At 59.7% G+C, this 23,391-nt stretch overlaps 1 protein-coding gene across 1 annotated transcript; it reads left to right on the forward strand.

Moving 5' to 3' along the window:
* The first annotated feature begins 12,120 nt into the window (after positions 1-12,120).
* Positions 12,121-22,990, forward strand: LOC104009640 (AN1-type zinc finger protein 5). Its single transcript, XM_087769534.1, has 7 exons — positions 12,121-12,279; positions 12,723-13,016; positions 14,150-14,323; positions 15,790-15,883; positions 16,613-16,731; positions 18,390-18,500; positions 20,368-22,990. The coding sequence occupies exons 3-7, from the start codon at positions 14,173-14,175 to the stop codon at positions 20,514-20,516; spliced, it is 624 nt and encodes a 207-aa protein (XP_087625660.1). The 5' UTR covers positions 12,121-12,279; positions 12,723-13,016; positions 14,150-14,172; the 3' UTR covers positions 20,517-22,990.
* The last annotated feature ends 401 nt before the right edge of the window (positions 22,991-23,391 follow it).

Raw genomic sequence — 23,391 nt, forward strand, 5'->3', positions numbered from 1 at the left:
CACCACACCTTAATCACTGTTTGCTCTCGCTCACGCCCCACCCAGCGAGAGGGGAACCTCTCTGCCCGCCCAGCCAGCGTTACCCCGTCCTGCACCCGCAGCCCTTCGCCCAGCCTCCGAGATCGCCGGGCTCCCCGCCATGGGCACCTCCAGGTCGCTTCGCCTCACCGTGACTCAGTTTCCCGTTGGGAACGGCTGACCTGCCCAGCGGGGAAGTGGGTCGTGGGGTGAACCCACTTACGGGGGCCGCAGCGTTGGTGCCCCCAAACCTCATCCTCGGGTGCTGGCATGGGGACGTGCCCCGTGGCAGCCCCAGGGCTGGGCGGGGGTCCTGTCCCCGAGTGCCAGGCTGGGGTGGGTGCGGGCAGCGGGAACAGGGTGGTTTGCAACCACCGAGCCTAACGTGGCCCCTGGCTGCAGGGTCAATGCCACGGAGAACCCCCTGCTCAGGGACGGGGCCCCCCTGCTTTGTCCTCTCCATGGCGTCGGTGTCACCCTTCCACCCAGCCCCACTGCCCAAGCGCTCTGGCAGTGCAGGACAAGGGTGGCCCTGCTGTGCCGGGCAGGGCCGGTGCCCTCACACTGTGGGGATGAGACGTGGCTTTGCCACCTGCGCCAGCTCCAGGCAGCTGGCCGGATCTGGCACGGCGCTGGGCACGTGGCTCTGCCGAAACGACGTGAGTCACTGCCCCATGGCACTCGTTATGCAAAGGCTGGCACGGGCTGTGGTGTGGGGCTGTGGTGCGGGGCTGTGGCGCGGGGCTGTGGCGTGGGGCTGTGGTGCGGGGCTGTGGCGTCGGGCCATGGCGTGGGGCCGTGGCACAGGGTGGGTGCTGCTCGGGCACACCAGGGCAGGTGGCAGGTGCAAAGCAGAGCACGGAGAAGGGGGAAACTGAGGCAGCAGTGGGGTGCGCCCCCGAGTCCCACAGCCTGCGTGGGGCTCTCCCTGTCCCCACCCGGGGCTGGGGGCTGTGTGGGGGCCGGGGGGGCAGCGGGGCCAGGTGTAACCGGAGCCCCCGGGCTGGCCTGACCCGCTCACGTAACGCCAGCCTGGCGCTTATGCAATAGCTGCTGCCGCACAGCTACAAGGGACATCCAGCGCCGCAGCAATTACCCGGCCCTTAATCAGCGGCGACGCAGGATAACGAGGCTAATTGGAGCCGTGGCCGGCAAAGCTGCCGGTGGGCCGGGGAAGGGACCTTCGGTCTCGCCCTGCACCCCGAGGGGGGCCCCAAGCAGTTAGTGGCTGCTGAGCCTTCATTACGGGCTGGGGGGGGGGGGACACGTCGCCGGGCTGGACCCCGCTGTGCCGCGGGCAGCAGCTGTGGGTGCCCGTGGGGTGGGCCAGAGCATCGCCTCGCTGCTTGGCTGGAGGGTGGCACCCCCCTCCCTTGTCCCCATCCCCATCCCTGTCCCCACACGCCTGCGGCACAGCAATGCTCAAAGTAGGTCAGTGGGCCGAGGTGCCGGGCGACCGCGGGCGGCCGCAGCATCCGCCCTGGGGGGTTTGCTCCAAGAGACCTCGGCCTCCGCTCCCGGCCGCCCTCGCTCTCTGCGGAGCCCATCGCCCTGCTCGCCCCAGGGTGCTCAAAGAGTGGGCGAAGGTGGCGTTTCCCAGGGCTGGGCTGCAGAGCCCTGGCACACCTCGTTGCACAAATGATGCCCGAATAACGGCACCTGAAGGAGGGGCCTGGCCCCCCCATGCCACCCCCTCCCTCCCTGCTGCCCCAGGAGGCTCAGCCCGGCGGCGTGGGGCACAGAGGGGGTCCCCAGGCGGCTCCCCCCGGCACTCGCCCCTGGCTCGGGCAGCACTGCCTCCGCTCGGCACTGGCCCGGGCACCGCACGGCGCTGCCGAATCTCCAGCGTAATAATTAGGAGATAAACAGGAAAGAGGAAAGGGGCAGATTTCATATTCCACCCCGATCCCCCTGGGACACATAAAAGCGGAGTGGGGGGACGCAAGGGGGCTTTTTTCCCACTTGTTTCTGCTGAATCAAACATTTTTCTTCCTGCTTAGATTTCCCTGCTCCGCTGCCCCCCCCCACTACCGCCTTAATGAGGTTTTTCTGTAAAAGTCTCCGAGCCTCCACCGTGGCCTTGAGTTAATCTCCAGGCACCTTCAAAGCCGGGTTGTTCCTGCCTCCCCCCCCCCCGCCCCCTTCCCCTCCATCTTTTTGAACTTCCCAGCCACAAAATTGCCGAGCTTCATGTGGTGCCGCTTCTCCTGCACCCGGCAGCGAGCAAGGGGGGAAGACGGGGGTACACGGAGCGGGACACAGTCCTCAGAGACGTGGGATGGGGAGTCCCTGGGGGCATCCCTCCAGGCGGAAAACCAGCCTGCCTTTGGGGGGAGTTTCCAAACTGGGGTGAAAAGGGGATATTTTGGGATTTTTTTCACCCCCAAACTAGAATAGTGTGGAAATATTACAAAAAAATAGCCCTTGGCTCAGGCGAGATGGTGGCCAGGTCCCTGTGGGCCACTGACAGTGGGGGCTCTGGGGACTGGTGATGCCAGGCATCACCCCGGGGGACAGGCAGAGGCCCTGGGCTACAGGCAGCTGCCCGGCAGGTCTGCAGGGGCTGAGCTGGGAGCCGAGCAGCCGTGCAGGTGCCAGGAGCATCCCCGTGCCAGGAGCATCACTGTGCCGGGGCTCGGCCGGGAACGGCTGTGGGACCTGGGGCTGGTGGCAGGAGGATGGTGCTGGCCAAGGGCACCGTCCTGGCTGCCCCCTCGGGGCTCTGCCATGGGAACCGGCTGCTTCCCGAGGAAGGGCCTTGGGAGCCGCTGCAGCCGCCTTTGCAGCCTCACACAGCCCTGCCTGGCTCCAGACCCTCGATCGCATCCCTGCTGCCAGGACAGCACCCGACAGGCTGGGTGCAGGGTGGTCCTCAGAGCACCCATCCATCCCTGGGGTGGCTTCGGGGCATCCTCACGCTCCTCCTCGCCTGGGCGGGTGCTCAGCCCTGACCGCAGCAGGTCCAAAGCCCCAGGGAGGGGAGAAGCAGGAGCCGAGAGCACCCAAGTTGCTCGAGAGTGGGGTGCTGCACCCACCCACCCACGCTCGAGCCATCAGCCACCACTTGGCTTCCTCCACCTGCCGGCCGGTGCCCCCAACTGCCCGCTGCACCCGTACCTGGGCGTCCCGCTCCAGAGCCGATCTGGAGGTTTTAGAGCAAGTTAATCCCAGCAATCTCTTAATTCCAGGGCCCAAAATAGGAAAGATCAGTAGGTCAGTGGGAAAAGCTCTCGGCCAAAGTTAACATGTTAATGTGGAGAGAGGGCGAGAGAAAGAGCAGGGGAGAGGAAAGCACCTAGGGATCTGCTCTGGCTTCTCCCCCTGCCCGGGCTCAGGTCACCCTGCATCCCACCAGGGAGCCGTTTTGGGGATGCCGATCCGTGACGGGCCAGGGAGTCTCAGCAGCTCCCAGTACGCCACGGTTTGGGGAGGGAAGGGAGTTTTTTCCCCTCTCTCCCAAACAACCCAACCCCAGCGTTCGTGTCCCCAAGATGATTTCGCTGCGGTTTAAATCCCGGCCTCCAGAGGCGAAAGGTTGCGTATTAGCACGCTGCACCGCTGAGCACCTCTAATTAGGGCTTGGCAGGCTCCCGCCTTGGCCCCGTAAGCACCTTTTTGGCTGCTGCTCTGGAAAAAGCCGTGCCGGAGGACTTAGCTTTTAATACAGCCAAAGCCCAGGTGAGCCACCCACCGCTGTCCGCGCTGCCCGCCCGGCACCAAACGGGCCCGTCTCAGCCCCAGCTGCGGGTCCCAGCCCCGCGGGGCTTCGCTGGGTGGCCTCAGGCAAGACCCCCCCAGCCCTGCAGTGCCGGTGCATCCCGCCGAGGACCAGCCCAGGGCCTTTCCCCGCATCCCTGGCTGCCTTCCCCTGGGCCAGGTGCTTTTGGGCAATAATATCGCTATGGGAGCAGTTTCCTTAAATCCATCTCTGTTACCGCAAGCAGCTTAGCAGCAGAAACTCTCTTCCTCTCTGTTCTTTTAATACGATCCCGGCTTAGCAAAGCCCCGGGCTTAGCTGCTGTCCCTGCAGTGCAAGTGAGGAGAGGAGAATTAAATAATATGAAAGCACAAAGCAGAGGGCTCTGCTTGGTTTAAGCAGCTGGGAGGGGGGTCAGGGTGGCCCAGCCCTGCCCGTGGGGAGCCGCCGGGGTTACCTGCGGAGGGGGATGCTCGGCCGGATGATACAGGGTGCGGCCCCTCCGGGATGCCGTGTTTTTATGGGTCAGTGGGTCAGGGATGCTCTGATGCTTTCAGCCATTCCCCCTGCTGCCAGGGACCCAGAGGGAGCCTGGCTCAGAGACACGCTCACCCTAAAGGTGCCCCAAACACCTTGCTGTGCTTTTTCGTGGCAAATATTCCCATTTTCCAGAGGTTTCCCATCTCGGAATCTGCCAGAACTGACGAGCAGCTTCAGGCAACTCAGTGCCATTTGCAGAGGCAGCATCACACCAAGAAATGGGTCTTACCAACCTTTCCCAGCCCACCCACCGCACTGGTGCCCAGGACAGTGCTTCCCGGCTGCCGGGCAGACCCCGCTCCCCGTGCCGTGCCAATGGGCTGGGGATTATTGCTCATTCTCTGGGCCCCAGCTGGCCGGGCTGGCTCCCATCGCCGGCACCGCGGCTAACCTTGGACTCCGCTCCCGGCACAGCCCAGCGGCCGGCTGGGTTGCTGGGGAGACGGGTTGGTTTATTTGCCATCCGGGCTGCGATAAGGAGTGTGAAAGGGGAGATGAAGCACATGGTATCCAATGTGCCTGACCCACTTTTCCACCGCCCGGGCATCGCTCGCCCTCGGCTATTGGATTGCAGCGGCGGAGGCGCAGGGAGCGTGGCCGGAGCCATGGTGCCGCAAGGGTTTGGGGTGTCCTTGCTTCTGAACCCAATTTTCTCCGGGCTGGTTGGGAACAGAGGAAAAGCATCCCCAGGCGCTGCAGGTGCATCATGGCTGGATGCTGAGACACTGTGATGGGGACAAAAACTCGCGTGAAAGCTCGCTGCGGCAGGCTCCTCGTGCCCATCCTTGGCCACGGTCCCCACCACAGCGCGTCCCCCGCCGGCGCTGGCACAGTGGCCCAGATCTGCCATTCCGCATGGCTTCCCTGGCTCTCCCCGGGGCCGGGTGCCGGCAGGCAGGGCGCTCGCTCGGTGCCTCGCGCGGCCGCCCGCTAATCCGACATGACTCTTCCATTAGAGACGAGATGCCGGCAAAGAGCTTTTCGGTGTAGGAATTAACTCCTTCTCCCACCCCAGAGCTCCCCGACCTGGAATGTCAGCTCTGTCTCCATCACCCGCATGGCCTGGGGTCTGTGGGATGAGGGAGGTCCCCCTGGTTGTCACCCCCAGCCTGGTGATGGGCTCCCCGTGGGACCCGGCTCTGCCCTTGAACGTGCATCTCCCATCCTCCTCTTCTGAGGATGCGGGATGAAAACAGAGACCCGGCATTGCCATGCCGGAGGGCGTCGGGGCAGGGATCCACAGGGCATCCTGGGTGGCAGGAGGGGCCCCAGCCTGGCCGGCTCCAGCCCCGGCTGCAGCGCCAGCCGCTTCCCTTATTGATGTCCTCTCCTGCTGTTAATTAGCGGCTCCAATTGAGCCTGATCAGAGCTGCGGCTCCCTGCAAAGGGCCGGTCTCGGTTTTGGCCATCCTCCCCACGGGGCACTGGGGCTGCTGGCGTGGGGATGGGAGCCAAAGGCGGAGCCCAGGGAGCTGGGGGCAGGCGGGGGTTTGGGGTGAGCATCCCAGCTGGGGGTGCTCCCCAAACCGGGGGACCTGGGACGTGGCGGGGATCAATGGCAGGGGGATGAGCCCTGGCCAGGAGCTGGCACGTGGCCTCCCCAAGGGCATGAATGCCCCAGCCTGGAGGTGTCGGCATCTCACATCCAGTGTGATGCTGTGGCGGGGGGACAGTGGCAGCGGCTCTGTGGTGGCTCCCCTGGAGCCGTTGAGGGGAGGTGACAGCGGTCCTCAGTCCCCTGCTTTAGAGGGGACAGGCCCCAGCATCCTTCCAGAGAGGGGAGGCAAAGCTGATCCTGCCCGGTCCTGGCCTCTGGGGTGCTGAGCCTGGGGGTAGCATCTGCACCCAGCCTCCTCCTGCCTCTCTGTTTGATGGAGAAAATGGTGGGTGAAGGAGTCCCTTGGCTGCCCCTCCTGGCAGCGTGCTGGGGGCTGGGGTCAGTCCCTTGGTGGAGGTCGGGATCCCATCCGTACCCTGTCCGCCTGCCCGTGGCCCCGGAGGGTGGCCACGACACCCTACAAAATGCCTGGAGGGATGGCTCATCCCCAGGGTACAGTGGGGAAACTGAGGCATCAGGCTGCAGTGTCCCTGTCCCTTCCGTGGGACCTAGGAGCTCTGCTGCCCTCCCGGCCTCCACCTAAGGGGGCTCCAGGGGCAGCCACCCCCCCAGGAGCCCCCAGAGCTGCAGGGAAGCGGGCAGGGAGCTGCCCGGGGAAGGTCTCCAGCCAAGGGAGCTGGAGGAGAGGAGGCTGTGCCGGAGCAGAGTGTCCTTGCCATCACCTCCCCCATCGCTGCCATGTCACGGGATGGCTGTGGGGTCTGGGGACCCGGTGCCCACTTGGGCTGACTCAATTCGGATCAGGATCCTGAGTAACGCTGGCTGTGAGCGCCCCGGCTCATGGCAGGGATGCGCCGATGGAGAGCTGACCTGGGTCCCAGCCACCCCGGTGGCCGTCACCTACCGTGCCACCACATGTCCATGGGAGAGTGACTTCCAGCATGGGGGACAGCCCTGCAGTGACTGGGGAGGACAGGACCAGGGCCGGCTGCTGTCCCCATCCCTCACGGTGGCCCCGGGACAGTCCAGCCGAGGGGGCCACTCCAGGCCACCCACACGGTGCTTTGGGACCCGGGGTGGGGGGCATCAGCCGAAGGCAGTTTGGGAGGATGCGCCGGAGACCCAGGGTCTCCCATTCCCCCCCGGAGCAGAGAGATGCCCAGAAGGACACATCCACTCCTCCCACCCTGGGCAGGGGCCAAAATGCCCCTGGATTATTTTTGTGGGACTCTTTGGCTGCACATTGGGGTGTCATCAAACTTTTTCCACACCAGACAGCTCAGCCTTCACAGCAGGGTGGGGATGCAGTGGCAGTGGAGGAAACCCTCCCTGAAATCCCAGCGCAGAGCCATCCATGAAATATTCAGGCCATTCAGCGCGATTCCCGCCTTGCCGTTGAAAGCACCATGAATATTGTAGGCAGACATTAAAGTTTCACGGCCGCCGTGCTTCAGCGCAGCCCCATGGACACCGTTACCGCAGGAAGCCCCTCCGCCAGGACACATCACGCCTTCGCCAGGCTCCAGCGACCTGTTTCCCTCTGGTTCACCCCCAAAATAGGTGGTGTTGATGGGCTGGGTCCCTGAACCGCTCCAAGAGCAAACCAACTCAAAGCTCCCTGCCACATCCCCAGGAAGGAGCGGCACAGCTCCAGGCAAAGCCGCAGGAGGGCACAAGGTCCTGCAGGACCAGGGACAAGCAGAGGTCATGGCCACCCCACCCCAAAGCTTGGCCATGCTCCCCGCTGCTCCGACAGCAGCGTGGCCTCACTCCTCCGCAGCCCTGAGCGATGCCCGCCCCAGGCGCAGGAAGACGTTTGCAGCTCCCTCAGCATCTCGGAAGGTTTCATCCTCCATGTCATGAGCTTTCCAGGTCAGTCCCCACCAGAAGGGACCATTTCCTTCTCCTCCGCCCGCTCTCATAACTCGGCTCTTCCCGTGTTTATATAACAGCGATGTCTCCCGTGGACCAGGGAGAGAATTGGCCGGGGAGAAATAATGAGGATAATTCAAGTCATTTGGGAAGATGAGGTTTGCGAGGTGCCCAGCGTCTTCCACCTTTTACATGTTGTCTCTAATCATCCGCAATCTTGGATGGCCATTGATGGAGCTCGTTGCTGTGGCGACGGATGAATAGCCCTGGGATCGTACCATGCCAAAAAAGTGCCGTCCTTCCATCAAAACAACAACAACAAAAATATCATTTTGTTCAGGAAATTAAGCAGTTTGCAACCAAATAGCAGTGTCTGAAAGGGCTCCCGCGTCCGTTCTTTCCTCCCGGCTCTCGCGGCAGCGTTGGGTTTGTCAGGAACATGCCCAGCACCCCGGCGAGTCCTTTGTGTGCGCCGGACAAGGAGAAGGTGGTAATTGCAAGGGGGTTTCTAACCCACTGAGCCTATTAAAAGGATTTTATGCCCCCCCTATACCTCTCTTCTTCCCCAGATGTGTGTCACGCAGGCAGGGAGCGCGGGGCGCTGCGGCCAGGGGCTGGCGCGGCACTAGGTTAATGTGTTAGCTGTGCGAGGTTGGACCAGAGCTGGGGGAGAGGGAGGTGGCGATGGCTGGCGGCCGGGGCAGGGTGTCAGGGCTCAGGTCCCACTCCTCCCCCGGGGAAGGGGCGATGCTCAGCGGTGAGAGCCGGCACGGGGCTCCCGGGCTGCAGGAGGAGGGTGGCCGGCTGGGTGGGGAGCACAGGGCTTTTGTCGTTGTCAGCCTCCATGGTTTTCCACTTAAACTCCATCCCAGGCAATACGCCCTGAGCCCGGACGCTCTCCTTCCTTCCCCACCGCTCTGGAACCATGCCACTGGGCAGCAGGCAGCACAGCTCCCGGGGACAAGGCTGGGACGGGGGTGATTTGGGGTCTGCTCAACCAGGGACTGATCCTGGCTTTGGGTTTGCTTCTGGGGGTGGAGGCGTCTGACCCTCCCGATGCTGGAAACCACACGCAAAGACCCCGCCACGTCTCAAGGCACACGCTGCAGGGATTCGCCGTGTGTAATCCACGTTACCGCACCGGCCCCCGGCACACATTTTGAGCCAGGGGTTTGGTTCTTGCTGGCATCTTCGGTGTTCCCAAATGCCACCTGCCAGCAATGGGATGTAAATAGTGTAATTCAGAGCTGTGTGACCCTGGCGCTCATCCTGCAAGAACCCAAATATCTGTAGGGCAAGCATCCAGCTGGCAGCCTGGGAGAGCCCTGGGGTGCAGCAGGGCTGGACCCAGCCTCTGTGTGCTGGGGCAGCAAGGAGGAGGAGGCAGAAGGAGGGACGGGTGCGTGGAGAGAAAACATTTTACGGAGGACCCTGAGGATGAGAAATGGGCCAAGTTCCTGTGGCTCCAGCTCCTCTTTGGGCGAGAGCCCTGGGCAGTGCTTTGCCAGCCATCCCCAGAGCCCTCCACCCTCCCTGGGCTCAGCGAGAGCCAGATGGAGGCACATCTTGGCTGCACAGAAAAACGAGGCAGCGAAGCGGGCTGGGGAGATTAACTCCGCGGGGAAAACAAGCTCAGCAGAGGCTGCCGAGCCGAGGACGCCTGCGCGGCTGCGCGGGTGTGTTTGTATGAACATGCATGTGCTGCAAGCGCATACGGACATGCATGTGCAGAGGTTAACCACTTGTGTGCATGCAGATGTGTGTGTTTGGCCGAGCCGATGAACCAGCGTCTGGCCTTGGAGGGACGAGCAAGGTATTGGAAATGTGTCCTCATCCTTTAATTGCGCTGCTTTGATAACAATGATAATTGGCTCGAAATCGATACTGTTTTGCTGCTGCTCCCATCCTGTCTCCCCCAGCCCTCCCCTCTTGCTGCCTTTAGTGGAGTGACATTTAAATGCTCTGCCGTGGTCATTAGATAACCCAGGCGGAGAGTTGCTGAGGAGGGGGCTGATGCAGGCAGGCAGCAGGCAGGGATGGAGGCAGCTCCCCTCTCCGCTGCCGTGGCTCAAGGGCAGATGGAGACGATGCTCCAGCCACGCATCTCGGTGCTGCGGCAGTGACAGCGGTGGGTGACCGCAGCGGTTCTGGGGACGAGGAGAGAGCAGAGCAGGGAAGGGACAAACCCATGCTGCAACGGCCAGGAGCTCCCTCCGGCTTTGCCTCTGAAAATTGTGCCAGAGCATCACGGGAAAATGTGTATTAATAGCCCCGCAGCTCGGCCTGCCCTGCTCTCCGTGCCCCACCACTGCCCTCGCACCGTGCCCTCGTCCCCCCAGCAAGGTGCCCCCCGCTCCCGCCACGCTGCCACAGGTGGGATCTCGGAGCCTGTGAAGTCAGGGAGCTCCTCGTCTCCTTGCCACCGCCCTCGCAGAGCAGCCCCTGTGCTTCTCCCACCCACCCGGGGCTGCTGGGGCCCCGAAAAGCTGCCCTGACCCCCCGCTCCTGCCCCACTGGGCTCTATAAAGCCAAAGGGAGCAGGACGGCAGCGCTGGAGGGTGCACAGAGAGCCCCGGGGGGCCAGGGGCACCCCGGGCTGGTGCTGGCGGCTCCAAGGCCCCTGGCCCACGTTAGCCAGGTGACCCTCGTTAGCCAAGCAACCCTCGTTAGCCAAGCGGGGCTCCAGTGCCAGAGAGGGACCCATTCTGCTCTGCAGGGCTGGCTGGAGCGCGGGGCTGGCAGCGGGCGAGGGCTGCCCGGGAGGGTGAAGGGGACCCGGGTGAGGGGCTGCAGGGCTGGGGGTGCGTGGGCACACGAGTGCCCCCCTTTCCGTGGGAGCCTGGTGCCACCTGGTGGCCACGGCCCGGGGCTTGCAGTTCTCGCCGGTGCTGGCGTTTATTTCCCATGCCGGCCAGCGCAAATAAACCAGACTGCACCAACAGATGCCCCTGCGTGGCCAGAGCTGGCCCCGAGAGCTGAGCCCCGTCTGCGCCTCTGCCACAAACCAAAGCCAAGCAGAAACCCTGCTCCAACGGCCTGGCCGGGGCTTAGGGCTAACGCACAAAGTCTTTTGTAGCCCCCCTGGGCCAGGGAGATGATGGGGAGACACCGGAGCAGAGCCTGGCAGTGGCTTCCCAGGGGTTTTGCTCCTGGGTGTTTCCCGAGCCCTGGCACGGCTGGGCAATGGGCACGTTTTCTCTGGCGGGGTCTGCCCCGGGCACCCTGTGATTGCCAGCCCTGGGCACAGGCACATGGCCTCAGAGGCGAATCGGCCCTGTGATGAGCTGGGTCACGGCAACATCCGAGCAAAGCTTTGATTAAAAAAACCCCAAACCCCATCATCCAGGGCTCGGAGAAGAGCGGCAGGAAGGGTTTGCAGCCAGGAAGCCATTCCAGCCGGAGACCCCCGGAGCATCCCACCCTCCCTCTCTGTTTGGGATGGCAAGGCTGACCCGTGGGGCCAGCGGTGACACCCCGCGAGTCTTGGGGTGCGGGAAAACAGCCTGGGGCAAGGCTGCGCATGAGCGAGCACTCGGGTCAATTAATTCTGTATCGCAGCAGAAATGCACGAGGGGCAGCACCGCCTCCCGGCTCTCCCCCTATGGATGGGGTATGGCCCCGGCCCCGAGGGCTGGGGTAGAGCCAGCTGCACCCTGGCCCCTATAGCTGGGGTGGGGGGAAAGTGTTGCCCACCCTCTCCTACAGCGGCTATAGATGGAGATGTCCGCAGTCCTCTGCCCTATAGTTGGGGTCCAGCCAATGTCCCAGCCCCTATAGCTGGGGAGGAAGGTCCCAGCTCCCTCCCTTACAGTCAAGGAATATCTGTGTCCCAGCCCCTACAGCTTGGGGGGACAGGGGGCTCACTCCCTCTCCTATAGCCTGTGTCTGACTGTGTCCCAGCCCCTATAGTGGGGGCTCCCAGATCCCCTCTCTATAGTGGGGTCTGGCTGTGTCCCACCCTTTATACCCATAGGGGGGTCTCAGCCCCCTCAGCTATATATGGGGCACACCTATACTCCTGCCCATATAGCCAGGGGGATCACAAATCCCTCCCCTTATAGCAAGACCACACCTATACTCCTGCCCATATAGCCAGGGGGATCACAGCCCCCTCCCCTACAGACAGGGTACACCTATACCCCAGCCCCTATAGCCAGGGGGATCACAGCCCCCTCCCCTATAGCGGGGGCACACCTATATGCTAACCCCTATAGCCAAATGGGGGTCACAGCCCCCTCCCTTATAGCGGAGGCACACCTATACCCCAGCCCCTACAGCGGGGGGGGATCGTAGACCCCTCCCCTATAGCGGAGGCACAGCTATACGCCAACCCCTATAGCTGGGGGGGGTCACAGCTCCCTCCCCTATAGCCGGGGCGCAGCCATACCCCAGTGCCTATAGCCAGGCTCCTCCGGCTGCAGGCAGCGGCCCCGTCCCGTCCCGCCCGGGCCGGGCCCTCCCCGGGGGAGGGCGCTCGGGGGCCGCGGTCCCGCCGGCAGCGCCCGCCATGTTTCCCGGCAGCCCGCCCTGCCCGCCGCCCGCCTGAGCCTCCCGGCGGCCGGCCCGGCCCGGCGGCCGCCCGCCTCCGCCGCCGGTGAGTGGGGCCCAGCGCGGCCCAGTGGCCCGGCCCGGCCCGGGCCTGCCCGCCGCCGCGCAGGCCGCAAAGCCTCGGCCTCGATTTTCACCGCGGGCGGGGAGCGGGACGCGGAGCCCGGCCGCGGCGGGGGCGGAGGGATGGCACGGGGGAGACATCGGCCTTCGACCGGGCAGCGGCTGGGGCACCTCGGCCGGAGGGTGATGGGGTGGGCGGGCGGCCTGCGGCTTTCCCTGGCCGGGCCGTGGGTTACCCGGCTCGCCCCGGCCTGCCCGGGCTCGGTGCAGGGGCAGAGCAGCGGGCGAGGGAGCGGTTCGGTTTCCCCCGCGGTTCTTCATTTCAGCTGGTTTTGTGGCTCCCGCTGCAGGTCGCCCCTGGGCTGCTGGCTAAGGGAGAGCTGAACTCTGTCCAAAGTCGCAGCAGTCGTTGCCTTCTTTTTCCAGAGACGCTCAAAATCAGAAGCAGCTCCTGAAAATTTGTCCGTGTGTGGCAGTGGTTTCCGTCCGGTTACCTCCGCGGGGGATTCAGCCTGCCAGGTCTGCTCCCAGAGGTGACGGAGCTGAAGGAGAGGTCGGTTTGGACTGGGAAGGACTCCTGGTCTGCTGATGGGAATGCTGGTGTGAGCTCTGCAAGGGGAGCCCCGAGTGCAGAGCGGAGATTCGTATCCCCCAGCTGAGGACAAGGAGGAATAAACCCGAGCTGATCCACTTCCATCCCACGGGAGCGCTCCTGGGAGGGTAATTATTTCATGTCCCTGTTGTTTTATTCCCTCAGCGGAGCAAGTTTTGTAGGAGTGTGAAAGAAAGCGGCAGAGTTAGCCATGAAGTGGTGGATACCTTGTGCATCTGCTGTGCTGGGCGAAGGGGATCGTTGCTGGGGACTGCCGGTAGCAACACCGTGGCTTTGCGCCCGAGCTGGAGCCACCTGCACTGCCGCAGTCCCGCAAGCGTCCTCTCCCCTCTGCTGAAGCTCAACCGGCTGTGGCCACGTTGTTCGCACACACCTGAATTGGTGTTTGTTGTTGCTGGGAGTTATTGTTTACGGTTCTGGTTTAAAGGGGTGCAGCGCAGTTTGGCCGTGTAAATGCTACGCCACGTGTGGCTGGAAGGAGCCGGTTCCTGGGTCTGGAGTCAGCTGCATGTGATCCAGAGAGAAATTATTAAGATTAATTTTAAAAGTAGGTTTCACTATGTCTGCTGTTTCCCTTGGGAAGGTGTTCCAGAACTGCATCTTACTGCTGGAAAGAAACCTTAGTCTTATTTCCAGCCTAACTATGCTAACGTTCCCCTTATCTGCCAGCGTGTGTCAGGAAATACATGAGTGTGTCAAAACTGAGAGTCAATGGGTTCTTTTTGCATCGCTTGCATCATCTTCCTGAGAACTAAAAAAGTAAACCAGGCTTGGAATGAAAACAAACGCCACTAAGCACAGAATGTAACTAATTAGGCTGGGTGCTGGCCGTTTGAGCGGCATTCTTTGTTTCGGTGTTTGCAGGAGTCATCAGTCGCGCCGCGATGGCCCTTCTTGTTACCGTTGGTTGGGGAGCGGATCGTTCAGGTCTTCCGTGCGTGTCTTTCCCCGGGAGCTTAGGGAGCCTCGTGGTGCGAGGAGGGAGTACCGGGAGCCGGTTCCTGTTGGTTTTTCAGCCTGGCAGCTGAGCTCCGGATGGCTTGAGGCCCCAGGACCCAGATCCTGTGGCTGCTTACGAGCCCTGCATATCCCTTGCTCAAGGGACTCGGATCCCGTTCCCGTGCACGTGCAGGAACCGGACTCTCTCGGGATCCTTTGTGCTCCTTCCTGATCAGCTGCAGCATACAATGAACGAGCGCTCCGGCCCTAACAGCTGTCTCATTTTTATTCCTGTTTGTAGCTTGGCGCCTTGGAGGAGAGAGGATGGCTCAGGAGACAAACCAGACGCAGGTGCCTCTGTTGTGCACCACAGGCTGTGGGTTTTATGGCAGCCCCCGGACTAACGGGATGTGCTCTGTCTGCTATAAGGAGTTTCTACAGAGACAGCAGAGCAGCGACCGGATAAACCCCCCAGGTAGATTTTTGTCTGAGAAATCTCTCTTAAATGGGTACCTGGATGCAAACTGTGTTAAGCAACTAGGATAGAGCATGGTCCTGGCCACCAGTAGATTTATTCCCTCCTGGAAAACTTGCATTTTTCCCTTTTCACATAGACTCAAGCCTCTAAGTCAAAGACCTGAGCCTTTGAGCACTTCTGTTCCCTGTAAGGGGGTCAGTTGTTTTCTTCCCAGTCCCAGCTGTTTGTGAAGCCCCGTCCCAGTCAGCGCCTTCTGGTAAACTGTAAAACTTCACTTGCGCTAACAGTGGCCCAGATTTTGAGTTGTTACCTGCTCCCTGAGTTACGTGCTGACTGCTGGGAATCACGACAGATCCCTGAAATGACTTTTTATTTGGGAAGAATTTGGCCTTTTGGATTTGCGTAATTTTTTCATCTTAACGGGGTTGACAGTCAAAAGCAATGCAATAAAAGGTTTGTTTCTCGCAGCTAAACAGAGCTGACCTATCACCGAGCTGGGAGGCAGCTAGGTGCACAGACAGGATGCTCTTTCCATCGTTAGCAGGGTTCTCTTTTGCTGAGAGGTTGTGCAGGTGCCCCATGTACAGGCTTCGCAATACCGGTGAGAAATGCCGCCTCGAGATCTTTCACAGTTTTGTTCCTGCGTGTAATAATGGCTTTCCTTGAATCACTCACCCAAAATATATATTGGGAACACAGCTCTTCCTGACAAAGGGTTTTTCTAAAGACCCTGACTTAGATCCTCGGCTGACACAAACCAACGTGTTTCTGTCGAAGCCAGTTCCTTTCAGCAGATGAGAATCTGGTTCTTAAACCTTGGAGAAGTTGCAAAGTAACGTTGGGTTCAAGGCACGTTGGTAACTGCAGCACTTTCATTTATGCTGATAGGAGAATATTTACGCTGCTGTGGAGTTTGCTTTGCGATGTTGAGGAAAAGGAGGGGAATCAAAGAATGACTGAGGTGTCATGGGTGACTGAAATCAATTTTACTAGATGTTAAAAAACACACAATAATGGAAGGCATTCAGCACGTGACTCCTGCAAGTAAGCTGTCATCCCTCAAAAGGGCGTTCGCAGATCCTGAGGAGCTGAACAGATCTCCATAAAGGAGGTCTGCAGTCCTCAGGAAGATGAGCAGCTAATTTCAGTGGGATGTTGTGATCCCGATACAAGGAGCCGTTCCTGGTCTAATGTAAGAACGGCTGCGCTGGGTCGCAGTGAGGTCCGTCCAGCACTGCCGTGTTGTCCTCACAGAGACCTATGCGCAAATGTGGAGGGGAGAGTATAAAAACAGGGGGTCTGGGAGTGATCCCAACTGGGGCGCGTCCTCCCAGCTCCTGGTAGGGAGCGGGAGGCTAAAGCCTGCTGAAAGTGCTCGTCCTGCTTTCTCCTTGGCTGTCAAGCACCCGAGGAACTTGCTGATGTTTTTAAGAGTTTACCAAGACCGTGATCTTGTCTCGTAGCACCCAGTGGTCCCAACAGCAGCCCCATGGCTTCAGATTCAATTGCAGGGCAGCGTGCAGAGGGAGACTCCACGCCTGAGGATGTGAAAGCCAGGTAGGGGCATGGTCTGCGGGGCGGGGGATCTACAGCCATGCGAAAAACCAGTCCTGGGACACAAAGGGTGGGCGCTCATCCTTCATATGGCCAAGGGGATGTGCCAAGCAGGCTGGATCACTGCTCATTGTGATCCTGGTTTATCCGGAAGACTGAGATGTCCCCGATGATGACGATGGATGGGTACAGTCAGGTACCAGAGGGTCGGTAGTAAATTAAAACCTGTAGTAAACTAAGCGGCATCCTGGTTCTCTTAGAGCCAGTGCACCTTGTCTGTCACTAGCTGTGTTAAGCTCTTCGGTTGCAACTCAGTCCTAAGTGAAAGCACCTGGTGACGATCCAGCCTGGAAGCTGCGACAGCAGGATTAGGGACCTTAGCCCCGTTTGATAGGAGGGAAGACAGTACTGCCTTGAGCTCTACCATTGCTTTACAGTCCTGGCTCATAACTCTGTTTCCCTGTCCCTGGCCTTGTTTGGATGGGCTGTTGCCTTGGCTTTGAGATATAATTGGGTGGAAAAGGAAACTGAGATCATCAGATTAATTCCATTTGTGGCCGTGAAGAACTTTGATCCCAAATCTCAAGGGGAATTGGCCTGCTGTACTCCTGAGTTACCTCTGAGTACAATGAAATTAACTTTATGGGCTGAAGATCTCTTCCGCATAACTTCATCAAAAGAAAATACTTGTGTTTGAGCTATAATTTGTTTGTTTGTTGCAAATGCTCCCAGTGCTCAGACCCCTGTGACCCATCAGATGACGGCCATGAGCATATCCAGAGAAGAAAACAGCAGTGAGACAGAAGAATTCATCAAGACAGAAGAAGCCTCGTCAGCATCTTCCTCATCAGGTAGATGGTTTGGCCTTTGCACGAGTCTGAATGACACCGATCTCGCAAGTCGGTTTGAGCAGCAAGTACTGGCTGCTGACTCCAGGGGACAGTTGTTACCTCCCGGCAGGAAAGGTGCACCTAGCAAGAGAGCTAAGGAGAAAACAGTTTGCCTGTTTCAGAAACAGGGAGGAGAAAAAAATGCTGTGCCCGAGGGCAGGCCGATAGAGATTGCTTTGTGGGCTGAGGGCTGAGTGGCTGCCAGCCCTCGACTCGCTGGCAGGATAATCTTCCATGACGCCTATCCTAGTGAATGGCAGAAAGCCCGGAGCGTCCCACAGCCTGCTGCATGGCTGTTGTTGGCTGCAGTTCCCTGCCGTCTCTCCAGGGAGGAAAGGAGATGGATACTGTGTCATCTTGGGAGAGAGGAGACGTGTTTGTGGCGGTGCCCAGGGGCAGCTGCTGGCCTGGTTGTTGCCGTCCTGTGTGATGGGAGGCATACCTGCCCCTCCACAGGGAGCGTTACCGCTGTCGCTTTGTCTGCAAAGTGGGTTCCTTGAGGTGACAGAGGAGCACGGGTGTCACTGCCCAGTGGCGTATGTCCTCCAGCTGATGAGTAACAGGGTGAGCTGTTGTGTTGAGGCCGAGCCGTAACCAACTGACACTGTGTTGGAGACACCCTCCTTTAGTTCAACTGACAGTTTGCTTGCATTCAAAGCTAAAAAATACCCCGAGAGTTGTTGGTTGCTAAAAAAACAGACCCTAGTCACGCGAGTGTGCGTTTTGGATTTGGTAATCCCTGGCCTGCAAGCCCAGGAGACAACTTACAACAGGCAGGTGAGAGACTATTTGGGCTTGGAAGAGCCTGCCCCTTTCTTCTGATTGCGGGATTTTTAGAAAGTTGTTCAGGGTCCGATCCACAGAGCTATCTCTGCCTCTGACTGTCTGTCTCCTTAGCCTGGTTTTCAGAGTGGCGTGCACTGCGGGTGTGTATCTGCTAGCAGTTGGAGCTCCTCCCTCCTGTTGACTTCTGTAACCTGCTTAGGGACTGTAGGAAATCCTGCTAAGCATCTGTGACCTTTAACAATCTGGCTTTCAGAGCTTAGTTTTCCTTTTGGTAGATTAGAGACAGTGATGAGTATCTGTGTAAAGCATTCCGAGACCTACATACGAGGAACACTTATGTAAGAGTCAGCAAAAATAATTAGTAGTAGTTACAAGGGGTTAACTTTTTTTTTCCCCTGCGAAGATTAACTCTAGGCTCAGCTGCGCAGTTGAGTTACTGTACATCAGCTAAGCTGTAGTGACTATCCAGACGCATGCTTAACCTATGACAAGCACCAGGTGATTCTACTTAGTATTACCTTTTCTCAACAGGAGCTAAACGACATCACGTTACCTTACGTACGCCTTAGCTAAACTGTAATATCTCCTTGGTGTTTCTGAGCCTTGAACTTAAGGAATTTGAAACAGAGAGAATACATGAGGCTGCGTGAGGTGTAGATCTCTGTGGAACCAGGCAAATCTCACAGTTTGGGGTATGTCGGCCAGGGCAACATGCACACAGAGGTGCCTGGCACAGACGCACAATCGGTAGGGCCTCAAGCAGCTCCTGTAGTAAAACGACTGTGTTGCTTGGTTTATCAAGAAGGGTAGCAGAACTCTTGCCTCTGTTTCAGGTACCCTGCTTGAAATATCCCAGAACACAGCTGAGGGCAAGACAGCTTCAGAAAAACCGAAACAGAAGAAGAATCGCTGCTTCACTTGCCGGAAGAAGATAGGGCTAACTGGTAAGACCCTGGTTGTGGGGAAAACTTGCCTGTGGCCTAACTAGTCTGGTTTCGTAGCCCTGCGAACGGATCTCCTTGCGCTGTGATACTGCCTGGGTTTGGAGGGTCGGCGTGGGTCCCTGGTTGGAGGTACCCCTCCAGAAAGTACTTTACATCCGCAAGACGTGGTGCTGCAGGGGAGGTGGGAGGGGAGCTCCGACCCACAAACAGCGCTGTCGGAGCTGTTGCAGTAGCCTGGGGAATCTGCCGCTCACTGTCGGGGTCCCTGCCAACCCTTGGATGCAGGATTGCGGAACGGGATGGAGCCGTGCCTCTCGGGTTATTTTTGCCGCTTGGCAAAAGCTGCTTGTAGAAGCAAAAGGCAGCGCTCGCTGTGGATCTCATTCCGCTCCTATTCAAGTCAGCGGTAAAGCTTTCATAATAGTGACGTGAACTGAGTTAGACCCAAACTGAAAATCACACTCCAGGACTCATCCCATTTGTTAATGTTGCTTGACTTCTGCCGTTAGCTTCCCGAGAGCGGGATGGCTCTCCGTGTTCAGCCTGTAAAGCTGAAGAGAGAGAAGTGCTGAGATGGTGTCAGGTGACTGGTATCAATGGGAAAACTGCCCCTGGAAAGGCAATTCATGAAGCAATTAACTTGGCTGTGGTTTGTTAATAAAAACATCATTCCCCTGAATTGACTCTGGCATTTAGTGTTTCCCTGGGAAAAGTTAACTCTAGAGCCGTGCAGGTCACGCTGTTCCAGTGGAGTGCTCGCCTCTGTAGCCTCCTCGGTGCGTTCAGCAGCCAGGGACTGCACACACACTTCTGTTTTCATCCATGTAAGCTGCTTTGGCGTGCTCCGGCCTGGGAGGTTTGCCCAGCGCCTGACGCTGTGGAACCCAAGCTTGCCTGGATGTTTGAGGGCGCTGTCATAGAATAAACGTGGGTTTATAAGCCCAGGACTGGGCAGGGTACACTCTGCCTAGCCTTCAGATCTGCAGGGAGGGTTGTTTTCCTGGCTGAGTGTTTCCTTAAGAGCTTCAAACTGCAGGAAGTTTCCTCTCCTTTAGGAATGAACTTGCAGAGAACTCCTGTGAATTCAGGGCATTTAGGATAAAATGAGTTTTCTCAAATAGGAGTAAACTTGCACCTTGTAGCAAGGTGTTTGTGGTCTTTACAGCCTGTGATTGGAAAGACGTGAAAGGAAAGAGCGTGAGTCGCTGCCAGCGCGACGGGGAGCTGATCTGTCCGCAGCAAACCCCCTTCCTGCTCCGTGCCTCAGTTTCCCAGTGTGCTGTGACAACAGTAGCACTTCAGAACAGCATTATCCCCAAGTGAAGTGACTAAATTATGAATTTTGAAGCGTAAATAGCTCGAAAGTGATCCTAACGAGGTGAAGGTTTTGCTGCTTGCTGGCTTACTGCTGGTCAGTCCAGCTGCTGCTGGGTGACGCCTGGGGAGCCAAGCTGGCTCAGAGGGCTCGGCTCCAGCTCAGGCTGCCTCCTTGCAGCCTGGGGAGCCTGGTCTGGCTTAGCAATCTGGTACTCTGCAGTCCCCGGCATGTCCCTTGTCCCCGGGGAACGCGGAGAGCAGCTGCTCTGGGAGCGTTTCCCACCGCCGTGACAGCTGGGGCTGCCCAGAGCGTGCGTGCGCTCGCGGGAGCGCCTAAGCTAGAGGAAATCGAAGAGCAACCCGTGGTCTTCCTCCACACTGCGACTACCTTTCGCCTGTCAGGGACAGTGACCCCCCTCCCTCATCTGACCCTCTTTCTGCATTAGCGGAGCTTCCTGGCCTGGCAGGAAAGAGCGGGGGCCCCGCTGCCTTCCTGTCCGGCTGGACGGGGACTAACGCGGCTTCGTCTCTCTGCTCTTCCTCCCTTCAGGCTTCGACTGCCGCTGCGGGAACCTGTTCTGTGCCATTCACCGGTACTCCGACATGCACGCCTGCCCCTACAACTACAAGGCGGAAGCCGCTGAGAAGATCCGTAAGGAGAATCCCATCGTTATTGCTGAGAAGATCCAGAAGTTGTGAAGGGGGCTGAGCAGCTCCAACTGCAGCCAGGTGGCCTGGTGCTCCTCCCCTTCCTCTCAGCCTTCCTCTTCCTCCCAGCCCCATCGGTGGTGCGTTGGGGACTCCAGCAGCACGCACGAACATGGAGACTCCTCGCAACTCTTTGGCAGAAAGCTGGCATTCCTTGTCTCCCTTCCTGCCTGTACAACAGCCACGGCTCGGCTGATCCGTTCTCGACCAGCTTCCCAAGGGAAAAGGGACCGTCCTGCCCCACCACTCCAGTGCTGAGACCTTCGGACTTGTCTTCCGCCGGGGTGGTTTGCGTGGCGCGGGCAGCAGGGGTCTGCCAGGCAGCCGTTCCCTTCAGCCGGCAGCTCCGAGTCCTGTGAACCACCGGGGACTCGCGGCTGGAGGCCGTAAGCTGCCGCTGGACTTCGTTCCCTCTGCCCCACCGTCTCTTTGTGGCGGATGTAAAACCAGGAGCTGGGGAATCCCGGCAGCAAGGCTGCCTCCTGCTCCCCGCGAGGTGTTCGGTCTCGGATGCAGAAAAGAGGATTCCGTAGTTTCAATGCCCCAAACACCCCTCCCCTCCCTCTGAGACGCTGTTGTTGAAGCACTGGGATGGTTAAGCAGCAGAGTACCTGCACAGTAAAGTTATTTTGTGGCTTGAAGCAACGTAGACAAGCTCCAGCCGCAGGTCAGGACCTTTAGGAGAGCACTGCTCGCTACCTCGTGCCTCTCGCCACGGGGAGGGAGCCAGCTGCCAGGCTTGCTGCCTCCGGGGACGTGGCTGGGCTGCGGAACACCCCTGCGCCAGCCTCCTGTGCTTCAACGCCCCCTGAATAACCGCTGGCCGCTTCCCAAGCGACGTTTGTTGTAACACAGCGGCACCTGCGCCTCTCCGCTCCCTGCCTTCTGCCTTACACGGTTCTTTCTCATCAGGGTTGTGCACAAAGCTCAGATGGCCAAAACTCCACTTCCTTTCCCGTCCCTGCGCGCAGAGGGACGGCAGGGACCCTTCCTCCCCCGTGGGCCTCGCTGATGCTCGGTGAGAGCCTTTCTCCCCTATGAGCGCGTTGGCTTGGGAAGCCCACCCAACCCTTCCTGCTCTCCCGCCTCACTGCTTGTCCCCGTGGGATGAGGCAAGGCCAGATCCCCAGGAGATGCTCCGAAAGCCGGACAGAGGGATGTGGGGCACAGGGAAAGGCAGGCGGAGGGCTGCAGGGCACGTGAGAAGTCACGAGGAGGGTCCTGGGGTGCCTGGAAGCGCAGGTGGGGGCCGTCAGAAAAATCTGTGGAGAGCCCTGGGGAGCAGGGAGAGGCACTCAGAGGGCTCCAGGCCCACTGAAAGAGTTCTTGGGGGTGCTGGAAGGCTCAGGGAGGGCTCCGGGGTGCAAGGGAAGGCAGAAGGAGAGCTTTGGGGTACACTGAGCATGCTCAGAGGACTCGAGTGCCCCAAAAGGCACCTGGAAGGCTCTGGGGTGCAGGGAAAGCCAAATGCTGGGCTCGGTAGCACTCCAGAAAAAACACGTGGAGGGCTCTGGGGCTGTTAGAAAAGAAAATGCAGGGTTTGGGTACGCAGCAAAAGGCAGGCGGAGGCTTGTGGGGTGTGCTGAAAGCCACCTCCACACCACGCGGGGTCTGCGCCCACCCCAGAGCACCCTGGGTGGGGGCTCTCCTCCCTAGGAACACCGGGAGCGGGGCCGCAGCCACGGGGCTCCTGGCGGTCTCACAAGCAGCGAAATCCGGATGGGTCCCGGGGGGAAAAGCAGCAGCCTCTGCCCCACTTCTGGCTGGCCCACGCTTTGGGAGCGTTTCCCTCAGCATCAGCTCGTGCAAGGGCGTTGGAGAGCGGAGCCGCAGGGGCTGAACCGGCAGCCGGGGGAAATCATGGCAGCTCCTTCCAAGTGTCGGCTTCCTCCCCTGAGTGTGGCAATTCTGTCCCAGTGATTGCGGGGGGGATCGTTCCCAAGGTTTCGTTTTTCCTATCCGATTTCAGCCAAAGCGGCGTGCACTCAGCAGCAGCTACCATCGTACGGCGTTGCCGGGAGAATTCGGACTGCCAAAAATGACGCAAATCCCCCGCCAGCATGCAGCAGAGGCGAGGCTGCCTCTTCCCAGCCTTTTCCTCAGGTCTTTTGCTTCTGGGTAACGTTGGCGTCACGTCTGGAGCACGCGAGTGGTGGCACGTTTTAGTGCCGGGACGCAGCCGGGCCGTGAGCACAGTGCCAGGCGAGGCTGGGTTTCGCCATTGAGGTTTTGGTTGAGAATGAGCCATCGCTCTTGGGGGGAAGCTGTCAGAAATCACAACCACCCCTTGCCTTGTGTTCGCATGAAGGTCGTGAGCCCCCGGGGAGGGGAACCAGCTCCCGTGGATGCAACGGGAAACCCACGTGGCAAAAGGGCAGCCGCCTGCTTTTCCACCACCTACCTTTTCCCTTTTATTTCCTTCCTCTTCATCAGTGTAAATATTAATACAGTCTAGTTTGCTTGGATGCTGTGGATGGTTTGTTACAGGTATGGATGTGTCACACGCTGGTGCTGGCTCAGCTCCGGGCTCTTCCATGGGGCTCCGTGCCTCAGTTTCCCCATGGATCATAACCAGTGCTGGCGGGGGTTAGAAGCTCCTGGCACCCGGTTTTCTCTTCCCACCACCCCGGTACTTAGGCTGTGTCCTTGGTGGGGGAGCTGCTTTTTCCTCCACTCGCGTTTGCAGGGCTGGAGTGGGACCCACGGTGCTCATGACACGGGGCGGGGGATGCGGTTTGGGCCCAGGCCTAGGACCCGGGTGGGACCTTAGGTCCCACCCGGGTCCTAGGCCTGGGCCCAAACCGCGCCCGCCCCCCCCCCGTCCATTTTGGGGGAAGCCAGGCTGGGTTTAACATCTGGATTTGAG

The sequence above is a fragment of the Nipponia nippon genome, unplaced genomic scaffold (genome assembly GCF_047370975.1).
Source record: "Nipponia nippon isolate SJK-2023a ecotype South Korea unplaced genomic scaffold, ASM4737097v1 scaffold_31, whole genome shotgun sequence".
Taxonomy (NCBI): domain Eukaryota; kingdom Metazoa; phylum Chordata; class Aves; order Pelecaniformes; family Threskiornithidae; genus Nipponia; species Nipponia nippon.

Coding starts and splice junctions, on each gene's coding strand:
- LOC104009640 (XM_087769534.1), top strand. CDS start 14,173: ATGGCTCAGGAGACAAACCAGACGCAGGTGCCTCTGTTGTGCACCACA. Junction 14,324..15,789: donor CGACCGGATAAACCCCCCAG/GTAGATTTTTGT, acceptor CTTGTCTCGTAG/CACCCAGTGGTCCCAACAGC. Junction 18,501..20,367: donor GAAGAAGATAGGGCTAACTG/GTAAGACCCTGG, acceptor TCCTCCCTTCAG/GCTTCGACTGCCGCTGCGGG.